Source organism: Bombus pascuorum, chromosome 11 (genome assembly GCF_905332965.1).
Source record: "Bombus pascuorum chromosome 11, iyBomPasc1.1, whole genome shotgun sequence".
NCBI lineage: Eukaryota > Metazoa > Arthropoda > Insecta > Hymenoptera > Apidae > Bombus > Bombus pascuorum.
Window position 1 is genome coordinate 1,598,217 of NC_083498.1, and position 20,104 is coordinate 1,618,320.

At 33.1% G+C, this 20,104-nt stretch overlaps 1 protein-coding gene across 3 annotated transcripts in view; it reads right to left on the reverse strand.

Moving 5' to 3' along the window:
• Positions 1 to 3,020: 3,020 nt before the first annotated feature.
• The window catches only part of LOC132911691 (tachykinin-like peptides receptor 99D), a 40,465-nt gene continuing 23,381 nt past the window's right edge, over positions 3,021 to 20,104 (reverse strand). Inside the window, exons 2-6 of one of the 3 annotated variants that reach the window (XM_060968533.1) lie at positions 19,109 to 19,327; positions 17,358 to 17,508; positions 9,046 to 9,242; positions 7,168 to 7,313; positions 3,021 to 4,803 (exon numbers count right to left, since the gene is read on the reverse strand). In XM_060968533.1, coding sequence (XP_060824516.1) covers positions 4,688 to 4,803; positions 7,168 to 7,313; positions 9,046 to 9,242; positions 17,358 to 17,508; positions 19,109 to 19,327 — 829 coding nt within the window. In that variant the 3' untranslated portion in view covers positions 3,021 to 4,687. Of the gene's footprint in view, positions 4,804 to 5,289; positions 7,314 to 9,045; positions 9,243 to 17,357; positions 17,509 to 19,108; positions 19,328 to 20,104 lie in introns of those variants that run through there. The other 2 variants (XM_060968532.1, XM_060968534.1) reach the window with 2 other exon arrangements.

Genomic DNA, 20,104 nt, shown 5'->3' on the forward strand with positions numbered 1-20,104 from the left:
TTGCTAAATTAATGTTTTGTACTATGTAATGTCTTTTATTATTACTTCTTATTTTTTTTTCTTTTTATATTTAAGATTTGCTAGGACAGTCGAAAGTCTAGGTTTATGATACATATGGATAGTATTCTATGTCTTTTAAGAAAATCAAAGGGGCATTAATCGATCAATCGGCCGTTAATCAATCACGAATTGCTGTATATTCAGCAATCACGTGCACTTTCAACATTCTAGATGTTTAGAGATGTATCATAAACCAAAGATCGTGTCTGGGACGTCTACAAGACGAACGTAGAAGTCCCATTAATTATTAGCGTGAGCGTTTGATTTCTTCATTTGATTTTTTGTACGATGTTTTTTGTCACGGACATCGATCCTATATATTTTAGGATGGGTGAAGGTTATCCCATACGGATTGCCTAGGAAGATTATTTACACCCTTGGACAAAAAGATAGCACATGTGTGCTATCATTAATTTCTCATAGATAGAGTCCGAATTTCCCAAGTTTGACGAATGGCATATAAACAGTACCTTGTAGTAATAAGGTATATGAGCTTGAAACTGTATCTTCGCTATTCCTCTTGTATTTATCAACAATGATTGTGAAATCCGGTCGGCGAAATGATAGCACACTTTCAAAAGTTGTAGTGTTTATTATCTACTAAATTGTACAAAAATAAAAAACCTTTTAAAATTTAATAATGTGTGGATCCTCCCTTATTCTCCACCACCTCCAGCATTCGTTTCGGCAAAGAACGATATAGTTTTCTAATATAATCCAGCGATATATTTCTCCATTCCTCTTCAAGGCACTTTTTTAACTGATTAATACTTTCAAATTGCCTATTTTCTCTATAAACGGCATTGCTTAATTTACTCCAACAGTTTTCGATTATGTTTAAATCGGGGGAGCATGCAGGCCAGTCCAAAACTGCAATATTTTCTGTTGAAAAATATTCTTTCACAACCTTAGCGGTGTGAACTGCAGCATTATCTTGCTGAAAAATAAAATCTTGTCTCGCAATATGTGTTGCGTACTTTGCAATTTGATTTTGTATCAAATTACGATAGGTTATAGCATTCATCTTGCTGCGAATTGATATTAAATCAGTCTTTCCGTTATACCCAATACCTGCCCAAAGCATAATGCTACCTCCACCCATTTGACGCCGTATTTGTGACAATTTTTTTTTTCTTACATCATGATAGTAAAAATTGAATCCATCTGGGCCATCTAAATTAAATCTTTTTTTATCTGTAAATATAACTTTCCTCCACTTCTTGTTCCACCGTATATGTTCTTTTGCAAAATATAATCGATGCTCCTTGTGAATCTGCTTTAGAGCTGGTCTTCGTTTTAATTTCATCCGCTTTATGTGCGCGGATTGTTGTAGTACACGTCTGACATTCCGAGGATTAGTTTTTACGCCAACTTTTTCTGCAATTTCACGTGACGTGAGAAGCGAATTTGACGCGGCACGTAAAATTGCACGTTTTTCACGAGTACTAATCGCGGAAGGTCTCCCACTGCTTTTTTTGGTTCCATAATTATTTACATCTTTCAGTAAATTATAAATGACTTTCCGACTTCTACTGAGAACTTTTGCAATTTTAGAAATAGTAAAGTTTTCTTTCTTTAATTTCAAAACTGTTTGAATCTCTTCACTATTTAGCTGTTTTCCACGTCCCATTGTTTGAATCGAAATTTGTAAGGTTTCTAATGAAATTCTTCTACTTTTCACTACGTCTACACCACTCAGAATACACAGAAATACTAAGGAATGGAAACAAAATGCTTGGTGTGCTATCATTTCGCCGACCGGATTTCACAATCATTGTTGATAAATACAAGAGGAATAGCGAAGATACAGTTTCAAGCTCATATACCTTATTACTACAAGGTACTGTTTATATGCCATTCGTCAAACTTGGGAAATTCGGACTCTATCTATGAGAAATTAATGATAGCACACATGTGCTATCTTTTTGTCCAAGGGTGTATACCATGATCCCTTTTGTTGGCATTATACAGCCCTAATATAATAACGACAGATTAGAGTTTGGAAATTAATCTTAATACATTGCTGCTAGTGAGATTCGACACAAAGGATATATTATTCGTGTAATATACGTGTACGCAGAGATGCGTCAAAAGTTACGTAATTAAGATTATTAGCTTATTTGTACCTTCTTTTGTACTATAATTTACTTTTGTTATAAATATTTTATAACAAATGATGCATCTATTTGTTAATATGATATACTAAATATTATATTTACGAAATACATATTTCTCTTATCATTCTCGTTTGATATTGACTTTCTATTCTTTAGAGACGAATTTACCGGTTGCTTCACTTGTATTACTTTATAAAAGTAAAAGCCTGTACTATATATTTATTATGTATGTTATTTATTAATTTAAATTGCCTCCTTTAAATCATTTTGCATATTTTCTTTGACATTTGATGTTCTTGTGATCTTTACATTTATGTGTCAAATATTTCAATAACTTAGAATTAATTAGATTTTATAGGCGTCTCGCCCTATAATCTAATATCTAGCTCGATATTATATCTCTATATTATATAAAACGCAACGTTTGACTCTTTGTTACTTTATAACTTGAGAACCGTTGAACCACCGTTTTAGCCTAATCTCACCTACTTCTTTTCATTTGGAGTTCAGTGGCTGGAATTCTTATTACTTTTTCCATTGTTTATACGTTATTATGAAGATATTAAAACAAAATTCTGTTAAAATTCATGAGAAGGTAACAAATGTATACGAGGGCGACTTAGGCGACATATGTACATGTATACATGTATACATACAAATGTACATGTTTTATGAGTTTTATGTACAATTCAGAAATTAAGCCTTTCCTTTAAATATACATATGTATAGGGAAAAAAGTTGTTCAAAATGATGACATTCATAACATATTTCAAGGGTATCGAAATCGGTGAGGAGGTAGCTATTCGACAGGTTGACCAAAGTAGATACAAGTTACAATAAATATTTATGTTGATATCATATATTTTCCTTTTTCTCTTAGTTTCCATAGTGTTTGCTTATGTTGAAAATACAATCAAATATAGCGAGTCCTTCCCTATAGACAGAAGCAGTGGTCTCTTACGCTAGTATTCACATATTTTTATACATATCGAACAATATATTCACTTCTTACTTTACCGACAAGCTTTCCATTATATTCGATATAATCACTTATACATTTACACTTGACTAGTTTATTAAAAAGCGTTTGTTTTCCCCAGTATGTCCTTTTACCGAATTGCATTACAGCTGAAAATCTAAATAATATCAATTAAATAATAAATTTAATCAGTATTTGTATTTGCAGTTCGCCGTTTTAAATATACAGAGAAGTATCTTGGTTTTTTCCTTTATTGGACAGAATTTTTTTCTCGGTAAGAATAACGTTGCTAGCGAAATATTATCAATGCTAAGATTATTTTTACAAACGGCGATAACATAAGCAATTAATTCCTATGACGCCTTTCGCGTACTATTAACGATTTATATTATATCGATTTAATGAAAAATAAATAAAATGCTAAACGATAAATAACTAAGACAGTTTTTAAGTCATGAGATTACAGAAAGAACGAAGTAAATATATTTTCAATAAAAATATGTAAATTTTAGTAATGGTTACTTTATTTGTAAGTACATTTGTGCGTTTTTATAACTAAAATGTTTGTTTGTCACAGTGTTCTTTGTGAATTTATGGTAGTCCTACTCATTTTTTGTATCGATTACAATATTTTTGGTGCTTCTCAGAGCAGTGATAGTTACGAGGTAAATTATTAAGATACAAGTCTGTACATGTAAGTAGTAAAATTTCATAAAGAATATAGATTTCATTTTTTAGGAAATTAGAATTGGAAATAGGATATCTTCGTGCAATGGATATTAATATAAATATCTTTTTATCATCTATTTGATTTATCAGCAATGATATCGATACACCATGTAGGAGCACGAAGATTATTTAATTAAGCAAGCACTTTATATATTTTGCAAACAAGTATCGTACACAAAGCTGCTATATATGTATTATAATTTATATACTCGTGTTAGAAATTTCTCCTAACTATTCGATCTTTTTCCATTAGAAAAAGGGAACGTTTCATTAACATATGCAAATAGTACTAAGTAGATTATTGGTCCGCTATTTTTTATACACATATTAAACCACGAAGTATTTAATTCCACATAGAATTTAACGGAAATAATATAAAGCTAACCATCTAATTTTTTCGTGTGGTGTAGCAATCGAAAGAAATCATAAATAACAACTTCACATTCGACGGTAATTCAAGTCTGAGCTTATGTATTCGTATATAATAATATCTATTGATAGGAAGAAACTCTGTTCTTTGCGTCAAATCTCGACTTAGTTGTACTCCACACCAAGACTGAAATATGATCTAATATTTAGCTGATAGTTAACATTTCTATTGAACAGAGTCAATAATGTTTGAGCTATCGTTCTGGTGAATAATAATGGCCCTGCGTAATAAAGGGGAACCGATACGTCGTGTCGCTTCTTGCAACTTCTCTTATTTTACTTGCGTCAGATGAATCTTGAAGAGATTGACTGCTTAGGATATGTACTCTTATATCCAGGTATGTACTCGTTGCTCAGGACTTTCCTCCTCCTGTCAAGATACATGGCCTGCAGTTCGCGAAGTTTTCCACGTTCTTCCCCGATGTTGCGCCAAAAACCGATCGTTTCCTCCTCTCGAAGATTGTAGGTACAAAGGTATTCTTGACGTGCCTATTGAAATTAGAAACAGGCCTTGTTTGCATCCATTTATCGATTCTTATTTTTGAATCGATTTCTACTGCATCGTAATCTCATATCATTTCATTTCATTTCATTTCATTTCATTTTATTTCATTTCATTTCATTTAATTATTTCATTTCGTTTAATTTAATTTAGTTTCATTTCACTTCATTTCATTTCATCCCATTTCACTTCATTTCATTTCGTCCCATTTCATTTCAGTCCATTTCATTTCATCTTATTTAATGACTCAGTATTAACCCATTAAGAGGCAACATTGCGTTAATAATATGGAATTTTGTTATTGCATTCGATTTACACACTACTCGATTGTAATTTTTAATTTTTCTGGTTAGAAGAGGACATTCCAAGGATTTGCCTAATATCGTTTGTTACTAATTTCCTCTTTCACCTAGATCCCACGTGTAATTTTATCAAGTCTTAAGAAATTGAAGTATTTTTAGCGCTATGATGGATTATTTTTTTTTGATCTAACGGTAATACTATTTTTTATACCTTAACAAAACGGTATTGTAAAAGTTATTTTATCTATACTCTTAAATAACATTGCATTTGCACAACTTTTCCGGATTATTTCACTGCTTGGTCCTTAATGGATTAATGTACAAGCACGTGTGTAAAAATTAATTTTTAAGTTACATACGGGAGATTGGAGTTAGAGTTAGCAGAGTATGTTTGTAAATTGTTCCGCCTTCTTTTGGTAACGCGATACTTCATTTTTATCTGTAGTTTTGTCTTTTTCGTTATTTCGAAGTCAAGTAACAATGATAAATCTTAAGGTGAAAGTTTTAAACGACAAGTATGGATCATAAAATTGTTGATAAGAAGAACACAACAATTTTCTATTGCGGCATTATATTATGACGTTGATATTATATCTCATTGTGTTTAAATAAGACCTGATATATATTATTATTACATCACTTTAATACACCTGCAATATATTTTTCACTTTTTTATGAGTTAAATAAAAGTACATAAAAAACTTCAAGCTCCCGCATTCCATTTGTGTAAATCTTTTTTTATGAATCGTTCGATGACGAAATACCAGGGCCTAAAATGTATAAATATATACATATATCTGAGGTCACATATGACGATGAATAGTTTTTACATCAACCGCATAGTATGAAAAAGCTATAAATGCATTGTTAATATTCATTATAGTTGGGCGATTGTTGATAATTCAACTGTGTATCGCGATTGTGAGGACGAGCATTGTTGATAAATTAATTGTTGATAAAAGAAAAATAGAAAATTGTTTGGCATACTATATGCGTATTAGAAATATATGTATATTATTTTATTAACCCTCAAACGGCAGACCGCGGACAATAATGAATCGGTTATGTTCTAACCATGTATGAAATTTCAATTTCTATAGTAATTTGAAAATCGTCGCGTACAGACAGGAAGAGAAAAAATTATAATTACGAATTTTATTCGAAAAATATATTTATTTATCTTTATATAGTTACTGTTGCATCTTTATTACAAGTTTCTAAAAACTATGAAACTATAAAAATAGGATCAAATTTCCAAACATCGTAAAACTGTTACTGTTGCATCTTTGTTACAAGTTTCTAAAAACTATGAAACTATAAAAATAGGATCAAATTTCCAAACATCGTAAAACTTTAGGAGTTATAGGTTGCGTGATGAAAACTACAGACATACATGTGTAAAAATAAGAAAACCATGAGAAAATGATGAAAACTATGCAATAAAACACTTTACTGTATGATACAAATTATATACAATACGGACACTATGAAGCTAATAGAAATCTAGAGAAATGAGAAAATTGAATTTTGTGTTTCATCGTGTCTTTCCTCTTCGCACTATCACGATATAACTAGAAATTATTAAAAAATGCATTCTTTGGTTTGATTCGATGCTTGGATTTGAAACGATCGTCTCATAGCCGCGAGGGTTAATTGATAATAATTTTTCTTCTAAAAAATGTACACGTAAACGTGAATCTAATCGTATGTGTTTAACATTGATATTTTAGACCCTGAAGTGTAATGATTATTTTCATCAATGTTTTCAATTAGAAAATTGTTTCGCGCGGTAAATAATTGAAAAGAATCGAACCGGATATTGAAGGAAACAACGATGGGGGTTTCGAAGTCGATTTCATTACTACGTCTCGCGATTCACGTCGGCATTGATTTCGCTAAGGAGGACGCTGGTAACGGTGAAGTCGTGCAAATCTATGTAAGAATTTCGTGCATCCGTGTGGGCGTCGTCGTGTTCGAAGCGTGACTCGCTCGTGGATGTTGTGGACGATGTGGTGCAAGGACGTTCCGAGGGTGTGCAGGAAGACGTACCGTTCCGTGATATCCTGGTGTTGGTTTGAGGACTTCCGGTGCAACTGTATCGAGACGTTAACGCTTCGGATCGTGATAACGAGGGCTCCGCGGGAACCTGTACCATCGGACACCAGGAGAAAAAGTGAGCAAATCCTCGCCGAAATCTGCAAGACGGAACGATTGTTATTGGTCAAATCGTTAAATGAATACCAGCAGACGCCAACTCTAACTAACTCCGCAATTTCCTTTCGAATTTATTCTTTTCTAATTAAAAGGTTTATAGGAAATTGGATTTGACAGACCTGGATGGAGAAACGATTTCATTTTAAATCGTATTTCAAACAGAATATCGCCCGATATACAGCTAATATTTTATTGGAAAGTGAAAGATCACGGGTTACGTTTCACTCTTTTTTCTTTTTCCAACCTACTTATATACATTCTACGTATACGTACAATACGTTCGATACGCACGAGTGTTAACGACGAGAACTATTGGCCTATTGTGAGGAGATTGTTTGTTACGGACAGCAGTATTTTAGTTGTTTGATACGAAACGATAATAGTGATACTAGTACTGGCGCTGATATTGGTACTAGTACTGATACTAGCGGTAAAATTTCACCGGAACAATTCCTGTGCATGACGTGTAAAGGGATTCTGGTAAATGGCTATTTTCAAATCAATCATCTGGCACCCGTTTCATTCAGTTTGTGGGCCGAACAATGTTGTCTGGATTTGTCTTCGTCGATTCATGCGGTTCTTTGATATGTACATATGTACCTATATTGTATTTACGAGAGAACGTACCGCAATTGAAATCCCTATCTACATATCATCGTCCAGGTTAGACAAAGACTTTCTTTTTTAAAACCTCGTACCTGTCGATGATCCTTCGATTTGAAAATACATTCGTGCGTTAAATTACGACACCTACCGATAATTTCTCGTGTTATGATAAATCTATCATTAATATTATCATTAATACTATTGTAGTAATAACGATGCATCTATTCTCCCGTACGAACAGAAAATTGAGTAAGGGAACAATAAGAGCAGCCTTATTCACTATTTTAACGTTTAGTCAGAGTATGATGGATTTGCGCAGTGGCGACGTCGTAATCGATACGGTTCTATTAAAGTGCGATTATTACTACTAGCTGGGAACTTTTACCAATTAAATTCAAATTTTGATGTTGAATATATAACATTACATTGTTAATGTGGTTTCAGATTGCAGAAACCGTAACTGCGATCGAAACGTGCGAAATGCGATCTATTACGTGTCAATTTCGAAACGATTAATTAAATAAAGAAGTCCGACTAATTCAAACTCGACTACGCTATATCGATACATAATCGAACGTTATACCGCACGATGTATTTTCTTTGTTGTTCTGTTCACAAAAGTATCGAGTAAGGTAGGTGTCGAAAACGACGTCGCATAAATCTCTATTAGCTGTAAGCTATAACTGACGCGATTTTATCATATTAGCAAATAATAAAAATAAGTTTGCTCGGAATAGTTGGTTAGCGATTAGTAATTCTATTTTATAAATTTCTCTAAATTTCTCTGTTACCCTTTTTATTATATTTTATTATATTTTATTACTTTTATTATGTTTATCATTTTCACAACCATGAAACAAATAGATACGTAACGAAAGAAGTTTTTTTACTGATATGTCATTAGAAGTTTATCAAAGGGTTAAACAAACCTTTCGATAGTATAATTAGGCAAATACTTATACTTGACAAATTTTCAAATGTTTAATCATGAAATTTAAATGGAAACTGGAAACTGGATCGATTAATACATTTTTTTTTAATTTCCTAAGGGCATTTCGTAAAGGTTAATGAAAGGTACTTACGTTCTGTTTTAAAGTAATATTTTACCTGGAGTTCATCCAACAGTAGATTATGGGATTATACATGCTGTTAGACATGGCGAGCCAGTAAATACCTAAAAAAACTTCTTGGATGTATGGCTCGTTTGTAATCTCCGGGAAGTATGACGTTATGATGAAGTACACGTGAAACGGTAGCCAGCATACTGCAAATATTACTACGACAACAATCATCATTTTCACAACCTGAAAAACAAATGTACTGGTATTTAGTAGCCATCGTTGTTGTTATTAGTTGTTACTTTCTATTGGTATACATATACGATTCTTTGTTTAGTCAAAGAAAGCTTAGGGGCTTTATCATAATAAGCTACGAAGATCGATGAATGGTAGAAAAAAAAGTTCGATATCTATAATACTATTTTGATGTTTTGTTTAATTATTTCGCGTGCACACTGGATGCTTTCGTTACCTGATGATTTGTAGAGTCGAATGAAAAGGACAGAACGTTCAGAAGATATTCGGGGCCCTATTACGAATTTCTCATATACAGGAAAATACAAGAAAATACAGGAACACAACTATTCAATTACACGTTTCATATATTTCGCATCGTGCAAATTCAAAGCTATTTGCGCGATATTAAAACTGGGACAAAGGATAATATCGAAGTATGTAAGTTTACAAACTATAAAAAGCTTGTAATTCTACCAATATCTTTATATACTCCTCTCCTGTTTCCTTCGCTTTGTTTTATATTATGCCGGAGAATACTCTTCCTTACGCTTAATGAAACTTGTATTACGTCAGGAACCATAGGTGCGCAGCATGAAACGTTGTTAATCAACGTTGCTGATCGCTCGACGTACGATATCTTGTACTAAGAAGACAGCACGTAAATTATATTTTTAACGTAATACATCTTTGCTTGGCTATTTGATATCCTGCATTTCTTACTCGTTTCACTTTCAGTGAAATAAACTAAACTCATACATATACGTATAAACATACAGATACATATACATATGATTAAAAAGAATTCATACTTTTCATTTTTCATTTTGTATTTACCAACCACAAGAGTCGTTAAACTTTGTGGTATATGTACAGTTCATTTTGAGGATTGTATTATGAGATCACTCTAAATGTCTGGAATAGAATTTACCATTGTTCGTTTAAACGTATTTTCACTATCTTGAGTTCTACTTGTCGAAATTGCAAAATAATCTTTCAATCGTTCGTAAATTGTTTGCGAAATATTTATTGCATTCTCAGGGCATTTCAGATTAAAGGGGAACTACTAAATATTCGAACGATTTTGCTCCTTGTTTTATTAAGTCTATCGTCATAGTTCGTCTAGAAACATCTCTTTTGTGATTAACTGTTTTTCACTTATACATGTCTAAGATATATTTTAAGTTGCCGTAAGATTCAATAATTAAAATAATAAACTACAAAGTTACTTTTAGCCATTGTTGGTTCTTCGGTACAAAGCTTACTCTATCGAAAGAAATTATATATTTTAGAGTTTGCAGATTGACCTCTTAAGCTGTTTGCGAGAATGGAATTTTTTGAAATTAAATTTCTTATTTTGCTTGCAAAACAATAAGCGAAATAAACGTATTATATTTCACGATAAAACGCGTATATTACTAAAATGAAGATGCAAGATCGGAACAAAATAGAACTATAAAGGAATGTAATAGAATATCCCTTTTTTCGAAACCATATCACCCTATCACGCAAGTCAATTCCCTTAAATTCTCGCTTTTACGGTTAACTCGCCACTATGCGGAAATACACTTTGTTACATATTCTGTGCATACATATATGTACATCAATGTTCATATATCTACGTAGGTACATCTATTCTCTACTATTCTGAAATTATTTATTAGTAAAGTTATATATATATATATAATAAAGTTGTACTTATCGTTATTACGAACAAGCTTAATTCGGAACCATTTTCATACAACGGTATAGAGTATACTTGCTCCTGAAATACTAAAAGATCTACGTTTTCTGCGACTATGCTTGTTTTTACTCTGGGCTCTTCGATCCCGTGTAATCTGCAATTTTTGTCTTTCCATAAGCGAAAGAAAGATTCGTTCCAAGTCTGTTCCGCCGTAACGTTAAACACGGATAAATAACTTTTCGTTTAAGTTGCTTAACCTGTACCGCCAACGTACGACGAGCAAGAAGTTGGAAACAAACGCAAACCAAATATTTCTAAAATCTAAAGTAGGCTTGATACCGTACAAATCTATCTTCGAGTTGATCGCACCGAATTTCCGTGTCTTTGTCCGGGCCCAGTTTACGAGATTAATCGTGTATGAAACTGTATCACTGTATCACAATTGGGAATGAACGTGTGGCTTTCCAGATATTCGTATTTCGACGATCACGAAAGCTTGGTCGCACCGTCGCGTTGCGTCGTCGAGAAAATCTCGATGGCCATCTATTATATTTATTCGTGTAACTAGACTTGGGGGGCACATTCGCATTTGACGAGATCGTTGCTGTCCCTTGGCTCCCCTTCGCTCGATTTCATCTTGACGCCGTCAATTTCTTAGCCTTTCCTCTTGAGAATTTTTGTCACAAATTGTCAAATCGTGTGTTACCCGCATCGCTAGGTCAGTGCTCGCACTGTATCTACATACATCTGTTTGTATCGATCTCGAGAAATTTCCCATAAAAATACAAAATACAAAAGTAGAGGACAAACAAGTATTATACATGTATAATGGCAGTTGTAAATATTGCAACGTTCAATTCATCTTTGTTCATGAAACGTACTTGATCTACGGTCTATTTATTAGATAGACCGTAGACCGAGAAATTCTTGCATTCGTCTGTCGACTGATTTCAATCTGAACTTTCTTTAACGATGTTCTTTGATCCTTTTATGGGGCAGGTCATCATGGCCGTTAGAACGTTGTGTTTCTACGTACGTGGCAAGATGGACCATCAGTGATTCCGCATATAGAGAAAAACGAGAGCTCTTTGCCGCTTAATCGAAATCCAATAGGATCACTTGGGCATAGGAGAAGATCGCAGGAGGAGATTTCCTCATACCCATGTACGTAATCTCTTTCTCTATTTTTTTCCGCTCGTCGCGTTTGTTATTAATTAAATGACCGCTTGACTGACGCGTTTGCTTCTTTCTCTTCTTTGCACCACTCAAACGAGTTAGCTTCCTGTCTGGGAAAATTTGTTTTATCGTTTTGTTAATTACGACGAATAAATCTATTTACATTCGATAGAAAAGAAGACTGATAACTTGCATGAAATATCAAATGCAAACGAACGTGTAGCGTTTAATAAAGATCGAATAAAATATCTTCAAGAATAATAGATTTCGTTCGAAATTCACACGTATTAAACAAATTATGAATTCGTACAAAGTTCGTGCTCGATTATATAATTAATAAGAAATTAAGCAATGTATTAAACAGTTTAGTCTAATGGTTCGATACATAGTATGTGCACATAGCAATAGGGAAATTATAATGTCGGTAAAATACGTCCTACATAAAATTCAAAGGAAACCATTGGGGTTTATAGATCCTTGGTTATATCTTGATGTGTTTAAATTTGCGATCCATCAATTTGTAACGATATCGGTTGTCGAGGGAAAATGTTTGGAACGATGGTCAGAGAAATTTCCTTAAGAGTTAATTCCTTCAAAAATTAACTTTCGTCTTCAAGAATACATGACAAGTTATTAGACGCCAAGACGAGGAAGTAAGGAAGTTCTGGAATAAGTAAGGAAGGCGAGCAGGTGCTACTTCCTGGAAAAATTTTTGCCTGAGAACACCTTATTTGGATTTTATCAAAAAAGGAACTCCTCTTAGTAAGGAATGTACGTACTATCGTGAGAAAGTGCAGTTTCAATATATTTGCAGTCCAATTGTAAAACCGATGGAACAACGTAACACGGGTGTAATAAAAGTTTCAAGTTCGGTTTCGTTATTTCTCGAAGCCTGTACACTGTATATATACCTATTAAAGACTAAAAAGGAAACACCCAATAGACCTCATAAAAGATATAACTTAGAAAAAACGAAGCTGGCACCCCGCTGGGGGTAGCCACCCACATGCTATATTATTTTTTTATTTATATTTTTTTTTCTTCACCAACAAGATATAACACTTTACCAAATGTCCGCAAGGACAAATTGTAAAATAACCAAAGCAAAATAAAAAAAAAATATACCTATTCGGTCGTAAAACTCTAACGTCACGAACTAACACTAACGTTCACTGTCTACGATGCATTATCATGATCAGGGTGTATGGATAATCTTAGTCGAGTCTCCAACTCTTAGGATACACGAAATGTCTCAAAGAATTGTTCGTCGTTAATAGAAGAATTTCTTAGGTTTCTTCTAATATATTTGAGATCGCTTAAGTTTGTCCTTTAATTATATATTTCAGCGTAAATTTATGTATCGACTGAAATTTTAATCTAAATTTTTCGGCGTTAGCTTTTCCTGTTCAATAATCATCATCGATGTATCATAATCTCTTCGAGTAATTCTTTCGAGTTAATTACACGGCATTTTCTGCTTTAATGATTTTAATCAGCGAAAGACACACGAGCCACACGTAATATATCAGATAATTTCTAAAATTCTTCCGTTCATCCATTCGCATTTATTTTATATAACGAATAATATTAATAATTTTCAAAGTAAAGCTATCATACGTAGTTCTAATCCCATACACATATATGTATATATGTATAACGAGCAATTTGATTTACGTTTCGTGTTACGTCGCGCGAGATGGTCCGTGCGACGTCCTTCTCGGTCTGGCCGCCAAGGCCTCTACCCCTCGTCACACTGACCCACAAGAAATCCAAGGAACCACCATAAACCACATCTGTTAGTTATTAAGCTCTATTCATATAATATTTATAATATAAATATAAATATTATAAATATAATATAATATAATATAATATAATATAATATAATATAATATAATATAATATAATATAATATAATATAATATAATATAATATAATATAATATAATATAATATGATATAATATAATATGATATGATATAATATAATATAATATAATATAATATAATATAATATAATATAATATAATATAATATAATATAATATAATATAATATAATATAATATAATATAATTATAATATAATATAATATAATATAATATAATATTATATAATATAATATAATATAAATATTTTCGGTTTATGGATGGTCCTTTAAACAGTCCATCGGTTTATTGCACGCTCTTACTAATTACGGAGAAAGCGGATGTGCCCAGCGAGATAGCTGGTTTTTCCCAGGAACAAGTGTGAACAACGAATCCGCGTTCTTAGTTCAAAAAGGGCACACCCATACCGAACTTTCCTCTTTAATAATACGAGACGTGTCTGTTACTGTTCTATCACTCATCGGGCAGTCAAGTCTACCGTTCTATCACTCTTCGGACAGTCACGATCTGGGTCCTTAACATATCAAATGTATCATATCTTCGAGTCAATCAACTACTGTACTTTCCGACACGACGAAGTCAAACAATTCCTGTCTACGCAACAAGTATTGTAAGCTGATGTAAATATATACATATTATATAACTGTAGACTACAGTTGTATTCAAAAACAAACACCCTTATTATCCTACGAGAAATAAGGGGTTCGTCCTGCCAGTGGTGTCGATTCTTATAATCGTAACGGGAATTTACGACTCCTGTTGATCGCGTCTCCCCGCGAATGGACGAAAAAACATTCTGTTTTAAAAGATTCGGTTACTTAAATTTTATTAAATATCGCATTAACCTCCAATTGTTAGAACATTTATCTCTATTTATTACACACGTGAAACAGTACTCTAAGTATTGGCTGATTACAATGTAACACACGCTGCAAATATATGCGTCGTTGGAATTATTACGAAATTGTCATAGCTTAAAACAAAATATGTAAACTTTACAAAGGAAAGTAAGTAAGTAAATGATTGAAATTATTGTATCGCCTTAACAAATATTATGTGAAAATTGTTAAGAAACAATCGAGACATTTGCAAATTGCATCATCGATGCGATGTATTACGAGAGAATTTAGTTTGCGAACAGGTGCGGCGACCTCGTAGACCTTCTAATTAGAAATTATAGCGTGGCTGAACGTTTAAACTGCTATAAACAAAGATACACCTACGAGTGGATATAACATAATAGCGTCTCGCGTGTCTGTCGTTGAAATCCAGACGTTAAGTCTAGATATTTTTGCGGCTCACGTTTAAAATTAATTGGCAGGATGCCTTCCCGGAGTAATTTTACGATCGTTTTACGATGTCGTTCTAGGCGACTCGAAAAATCCTTGAAAGAAAAGGATCGAAATACGTTAAACCAATAATATCGGCATTCGTTCGTATCCGTTATCATTCACTGTTTGTATTACATATTGGTATCGTCATTTTTTTATGAGTACAAATTTCAAAATCGAGTACTGCAAAAGTTGCTATAAATATATGTATCTAGAAATGATATTTGAATAGAATTATGTAAGTATTGGGACAGTCGATCGTTGGTTCGTGGAATCGTAGACTGCTGATTTTTCATTAGAAAGAGAATGAAAAAGGAGAAGACTGTAAAACGCTAACAACAACAAGCTTTGAAAATGCATCGTTGAAACTAATTCACGACAGACAACAAAGGAAATAACGTTTTAGATGAAAGTACGTAGCTTTACCTTTATTCCTCGTATAAGGAGAGGAAAGTAAATAAGTAAATGATTGAAATTATTGTATCGCCTTAACAAATATTAAGTGAAAATTGTTAAGAAATGATCGAGACATTTGCAAATTGCATCATCGATGCGATGTATTACGAGAGAATTTAGTTTGCGAACAGGTGCGGCAACCTGGTAGACCTTCTAATTAGAAATAATAGCGTGGCTTAACGTTTAAACTGCTATAAACAAAGATACACCTACGTGTGGATATAACATAATACCGCCTCGCGTGTCTGTCGTTGAAATCCAGACGTTAAGTCTAGATATTTTTGCGGCTCACGTTTAAAATTAATTGGCAGGATGCCTTTCCGGAGTAATTTTACGATGTCGTTCTAGGCGACTCGAAAAATCCTTGAAACCAAAGGATCGAAATACGTTAAGCCAATAATATCGGCATTCGTTCGTATCCGTTATCATTCTCTGTTTGTATTACATATTGGTGTCGTCAATTTTTTATGAGTTCAGTTCAAAGTTGCTATAAATATATGTATCTAGAAATAATATTTGAATAGAATTATGTAAGTATTGGGACAGTCGATCGTTGGTTCGTGGATTCGTAGACTGCTGATTTTTCATTAGAAAGAGAATGAAAAAGGAGAAGACTGTAAAACGCTAACAACAACAAGCTTTGAAGATGCATCATTGAAACTAATTCACGACAGACAACAAAGGAAATAACGTTTTAGATGAAAGTACGTAGCTTTACCATTATTCCTCGTGTAAGGATAGTTAAAGACAAACTATATTATAGGATTATAGGACTATAAACTATATATATATATAGTATATATATACTATGTATATATAGACTATATAGGACTATATAACTATAAACGATGTATTAAAGCTTAGACCAACATCGATAATTTCATTACTCGATAGAAATAATCAATTTTTATTGTATTTTTATTGCGTGCAATTAATTTTGAAGACATACTATTTATCGTAAAACGTTCAAAATAACAATTGGATGACGTAACATAGAGAACACGTTACGGAACTACCGCTTCGTGCGAAGAAGAAATGGTGATTGTTTGGTGGTTATATGCAAGACATTTATTCCTGTTCGTCATAACCTGCGGCTACAACTACAACAGAAACATATTGTAAACAAGTAGATGAAATCGTACGTGGTTTAATAACGAAACGTGGGATTAATAACGAAACAAGCCGCGTTGGGGAACAAATGGAAACCAATCTTGTTTCATGATAAAAGCTCTCGTGTGTCGAAAATAACCACACGAGAACTTGAACTATTAGAATCGAAGTTTTAGTTTCGTTGCATCCCTTTTATATTACGAGTATCCGCCGATCTATCTGCATTTAAAACCATTTTTCAAAGCATAAATTTCCGATATTCAATGATATAGAACAGGAGATGAATGTTTTCGAAGATTCGAAAATCGTCCAGATCAAGGGATTAGTTATCGTTTAATAAAGTGCAACGGTAATTAGTAATAATTAAAATTAACGATTATTGTCGCTCTGTTTCCCTGTTTTTTCTTCAATGAAATACAAAGCATAATAAAAGAGATGATTTCATTCGGTATAGTAAAGCACTCGTTAATGGAAATGTTACATACCCTGCGCTTACTCCTTATACCTTCCAATTGCCCGGCGGTATTTTCGCCTATGCTTTGCGAACCCCATAACTCCAAACCAATTTTGGCGTACGTGAACGTCATCGATCCAATTGGTAAAACATATGTCAGTACCATAAAGATCACATTATATCTGAAAACAGGAGACCTTATATTTTAATACATGTGATTATTCACATTAGAACATATGTTTCGAGTAAGATGAATTCATATTTCCTTGATATGTCGGTCATATGTTACGCAATTTATATTTACAACAAACGAATTTCTAAATTGTTTATGCCTTTATGTTTCCTTATATAACCGTTTGTCCGTTAAAAAGTCTCCCATATAATAATATAAAAATGTTTATGTACACGAACCATGAATTTGATTTATCTTGAAATTTTCAAACGAGTAGAATGTGGACAAAGATACGCAACAAAGACGTTATGGTTAAACAGGCTTGAAGGATTTCGCTTCCAATGAATTCTGTGATCGAGTTCAAAGCATAGTAGTTATAGCTTTGTGTGGTAGTTGAATAAAACTTTGAACTGCACTTTTATCAGCTCCAGTTGGTAATTAAAAGTAACACTGACGAAACTCGATGCAGAGTGTCCGAATTCATTAAATCGAGGAAATTGCAGATTATTTCCTTATCTTTAGAAAGTGTGTTCATGAAACTATCGAACTGTACGTTCCGTTAAAATATGTTTTCAAAGGAATTCCTATTCTATGTGCATGATCGTTTACACAGTGAATTCGAGTATTTCATTCTAGAGTAATAGTTTCATACACAAACTGAGCTAAACTATAAAATTGCATTATTTACATTTGTAACTAGAATGGAACATTAATGCATAATAATTGTTTAATATTGTCAAGTATTGTTACGTTCTGTACGTACAACTGTGTAACCATAAATCAATCAACATTATTTATGGGTTGTCAAATGTTATTACAGTATTTTCCTCTTTCGACGACAATTTAGTATTTCGTTTTATGAAAATGCGATATGCGTTTCGCTCGTGTTACACAAATCCAGATTTATGTAGGAATTATTTGAATCGTGCATTTATCTTTCTAAATAGTCTAGATATTTATATTTGTATATATAAAGACTTCAATTGACTATCTAAAAAGATATGTGTGTATGTATGTATGTATATATACAGAGAGAAAGAGAACAGACAAAATGATACGACGTTGAATTCTTTTTTGAAATAAAAAAGTTCTTTGTATTTGTATGTTGGTTGTATTAAGTTTGGTCACACTTGTGTATATTTCCACAGAAAAATTGAAATAACGAGTCGTCGATTCTTTTGGTCGTTTCATCACCCGAGTAATCGATGATGTTGCTCGCAGACTAAGCAAAATCCGTTTTATGGTAAGCTGACTGATCGGCAGACTCGATCGTTTATGCGTCATAAACCAGTTGTTAAATAATATCTGTGATCGATGAACGGTGCAAGGATCTGCTCATTATAGTTGTTTGCAAGGAACAAAATTTTAAGAGATAAAACCGTGGCTTTTTGAAATTTCGTTTATAACGTTTTCTGCAATCGTTTTAACTTTAAAATTTACCTTTTCATGTAGCTTTAATTCCATACTGCATCGGAGTGAAATTCTACGGTTCTTGAAAAGGTTGGTTCTTCGAGAAAGTGTAATGAGACGCTTGTACCGTTTCAGCACGAATTAGCATGCATGAAATAGGAAAGAAAAAGGTTGCGTTTCGATTATTAAGATAAGCTCACAAGTATTCGTCGTAACTGAGACCATTGTCGTCTCTGTTGGGAAAATCGCCGTAGCAGATCACTCGCACTTCACCGTTTGCAAAGTTTTGAGTGTATGTTGTGTAGAAGAGTAGCATCGGCAGCGAGAGGATAGCTCCTACGATCCAAATGAAGATCGCTACGCAGAGGGTAGCTCTTTTACCCATGTGAGGTCTCAACGGGTTCATGATGGCCATGTATCTGCAATACACGATACGTATTTATATTTTTAAGTGCATACGAACCTAGCAGCAATCAATACAAAGACTAACTGGAAGATTGTAATGTAAATAAAGGACGAATCTTTCGTGATATTAACACTTTGACTGCCACGTTGGTCATATAATGCCGGCCATGGTTTCCCCTGTGACGCCACGGTGGTCATTGGTGACCGGAGCGCTTGAACTTCTTATAATTGTAAAAATTGAATGACAATTAACAGTTAGGGCATTTTGAATATAACCGATAAACAGAAAATAGTTTGAAATAAAAAGTACCCCATTGAACAATTAAACATTTTTATTAGAACATCAATAAAAAAAAAAAATGAGAATAAATCTTGCATCTAACGATGCACTGTGTTTACATCCATATTTTTGAGGGGTAATCTACGAATATTATTATAAACACACCTTTAAAAATAATCGTAAATGCTGCTTTATGATCATATAATTGAAGTTAGAAGTGTGTACATACCTTACCATTATATATAGAATGAGCAAATATTGTTTTCTAATATCTTCTACATGTTTCAACGATATGTTCTGGACGTTTTGCTTACGACGAAATAACGAATGCGAATGATTTGTTGAGATAAACGAAGCCTTGTTATAATATGTCGCTATCAATTGTTACCAAGGCGCCACCAATAAGATAAATAAGTCCATTGGGGAAGAATGTCTTACATCATCAATTTATTATTATTTTGCCATTATATGCTTTGAATAATAAAAATACTCCCGTGGCATCCTGAGCGAA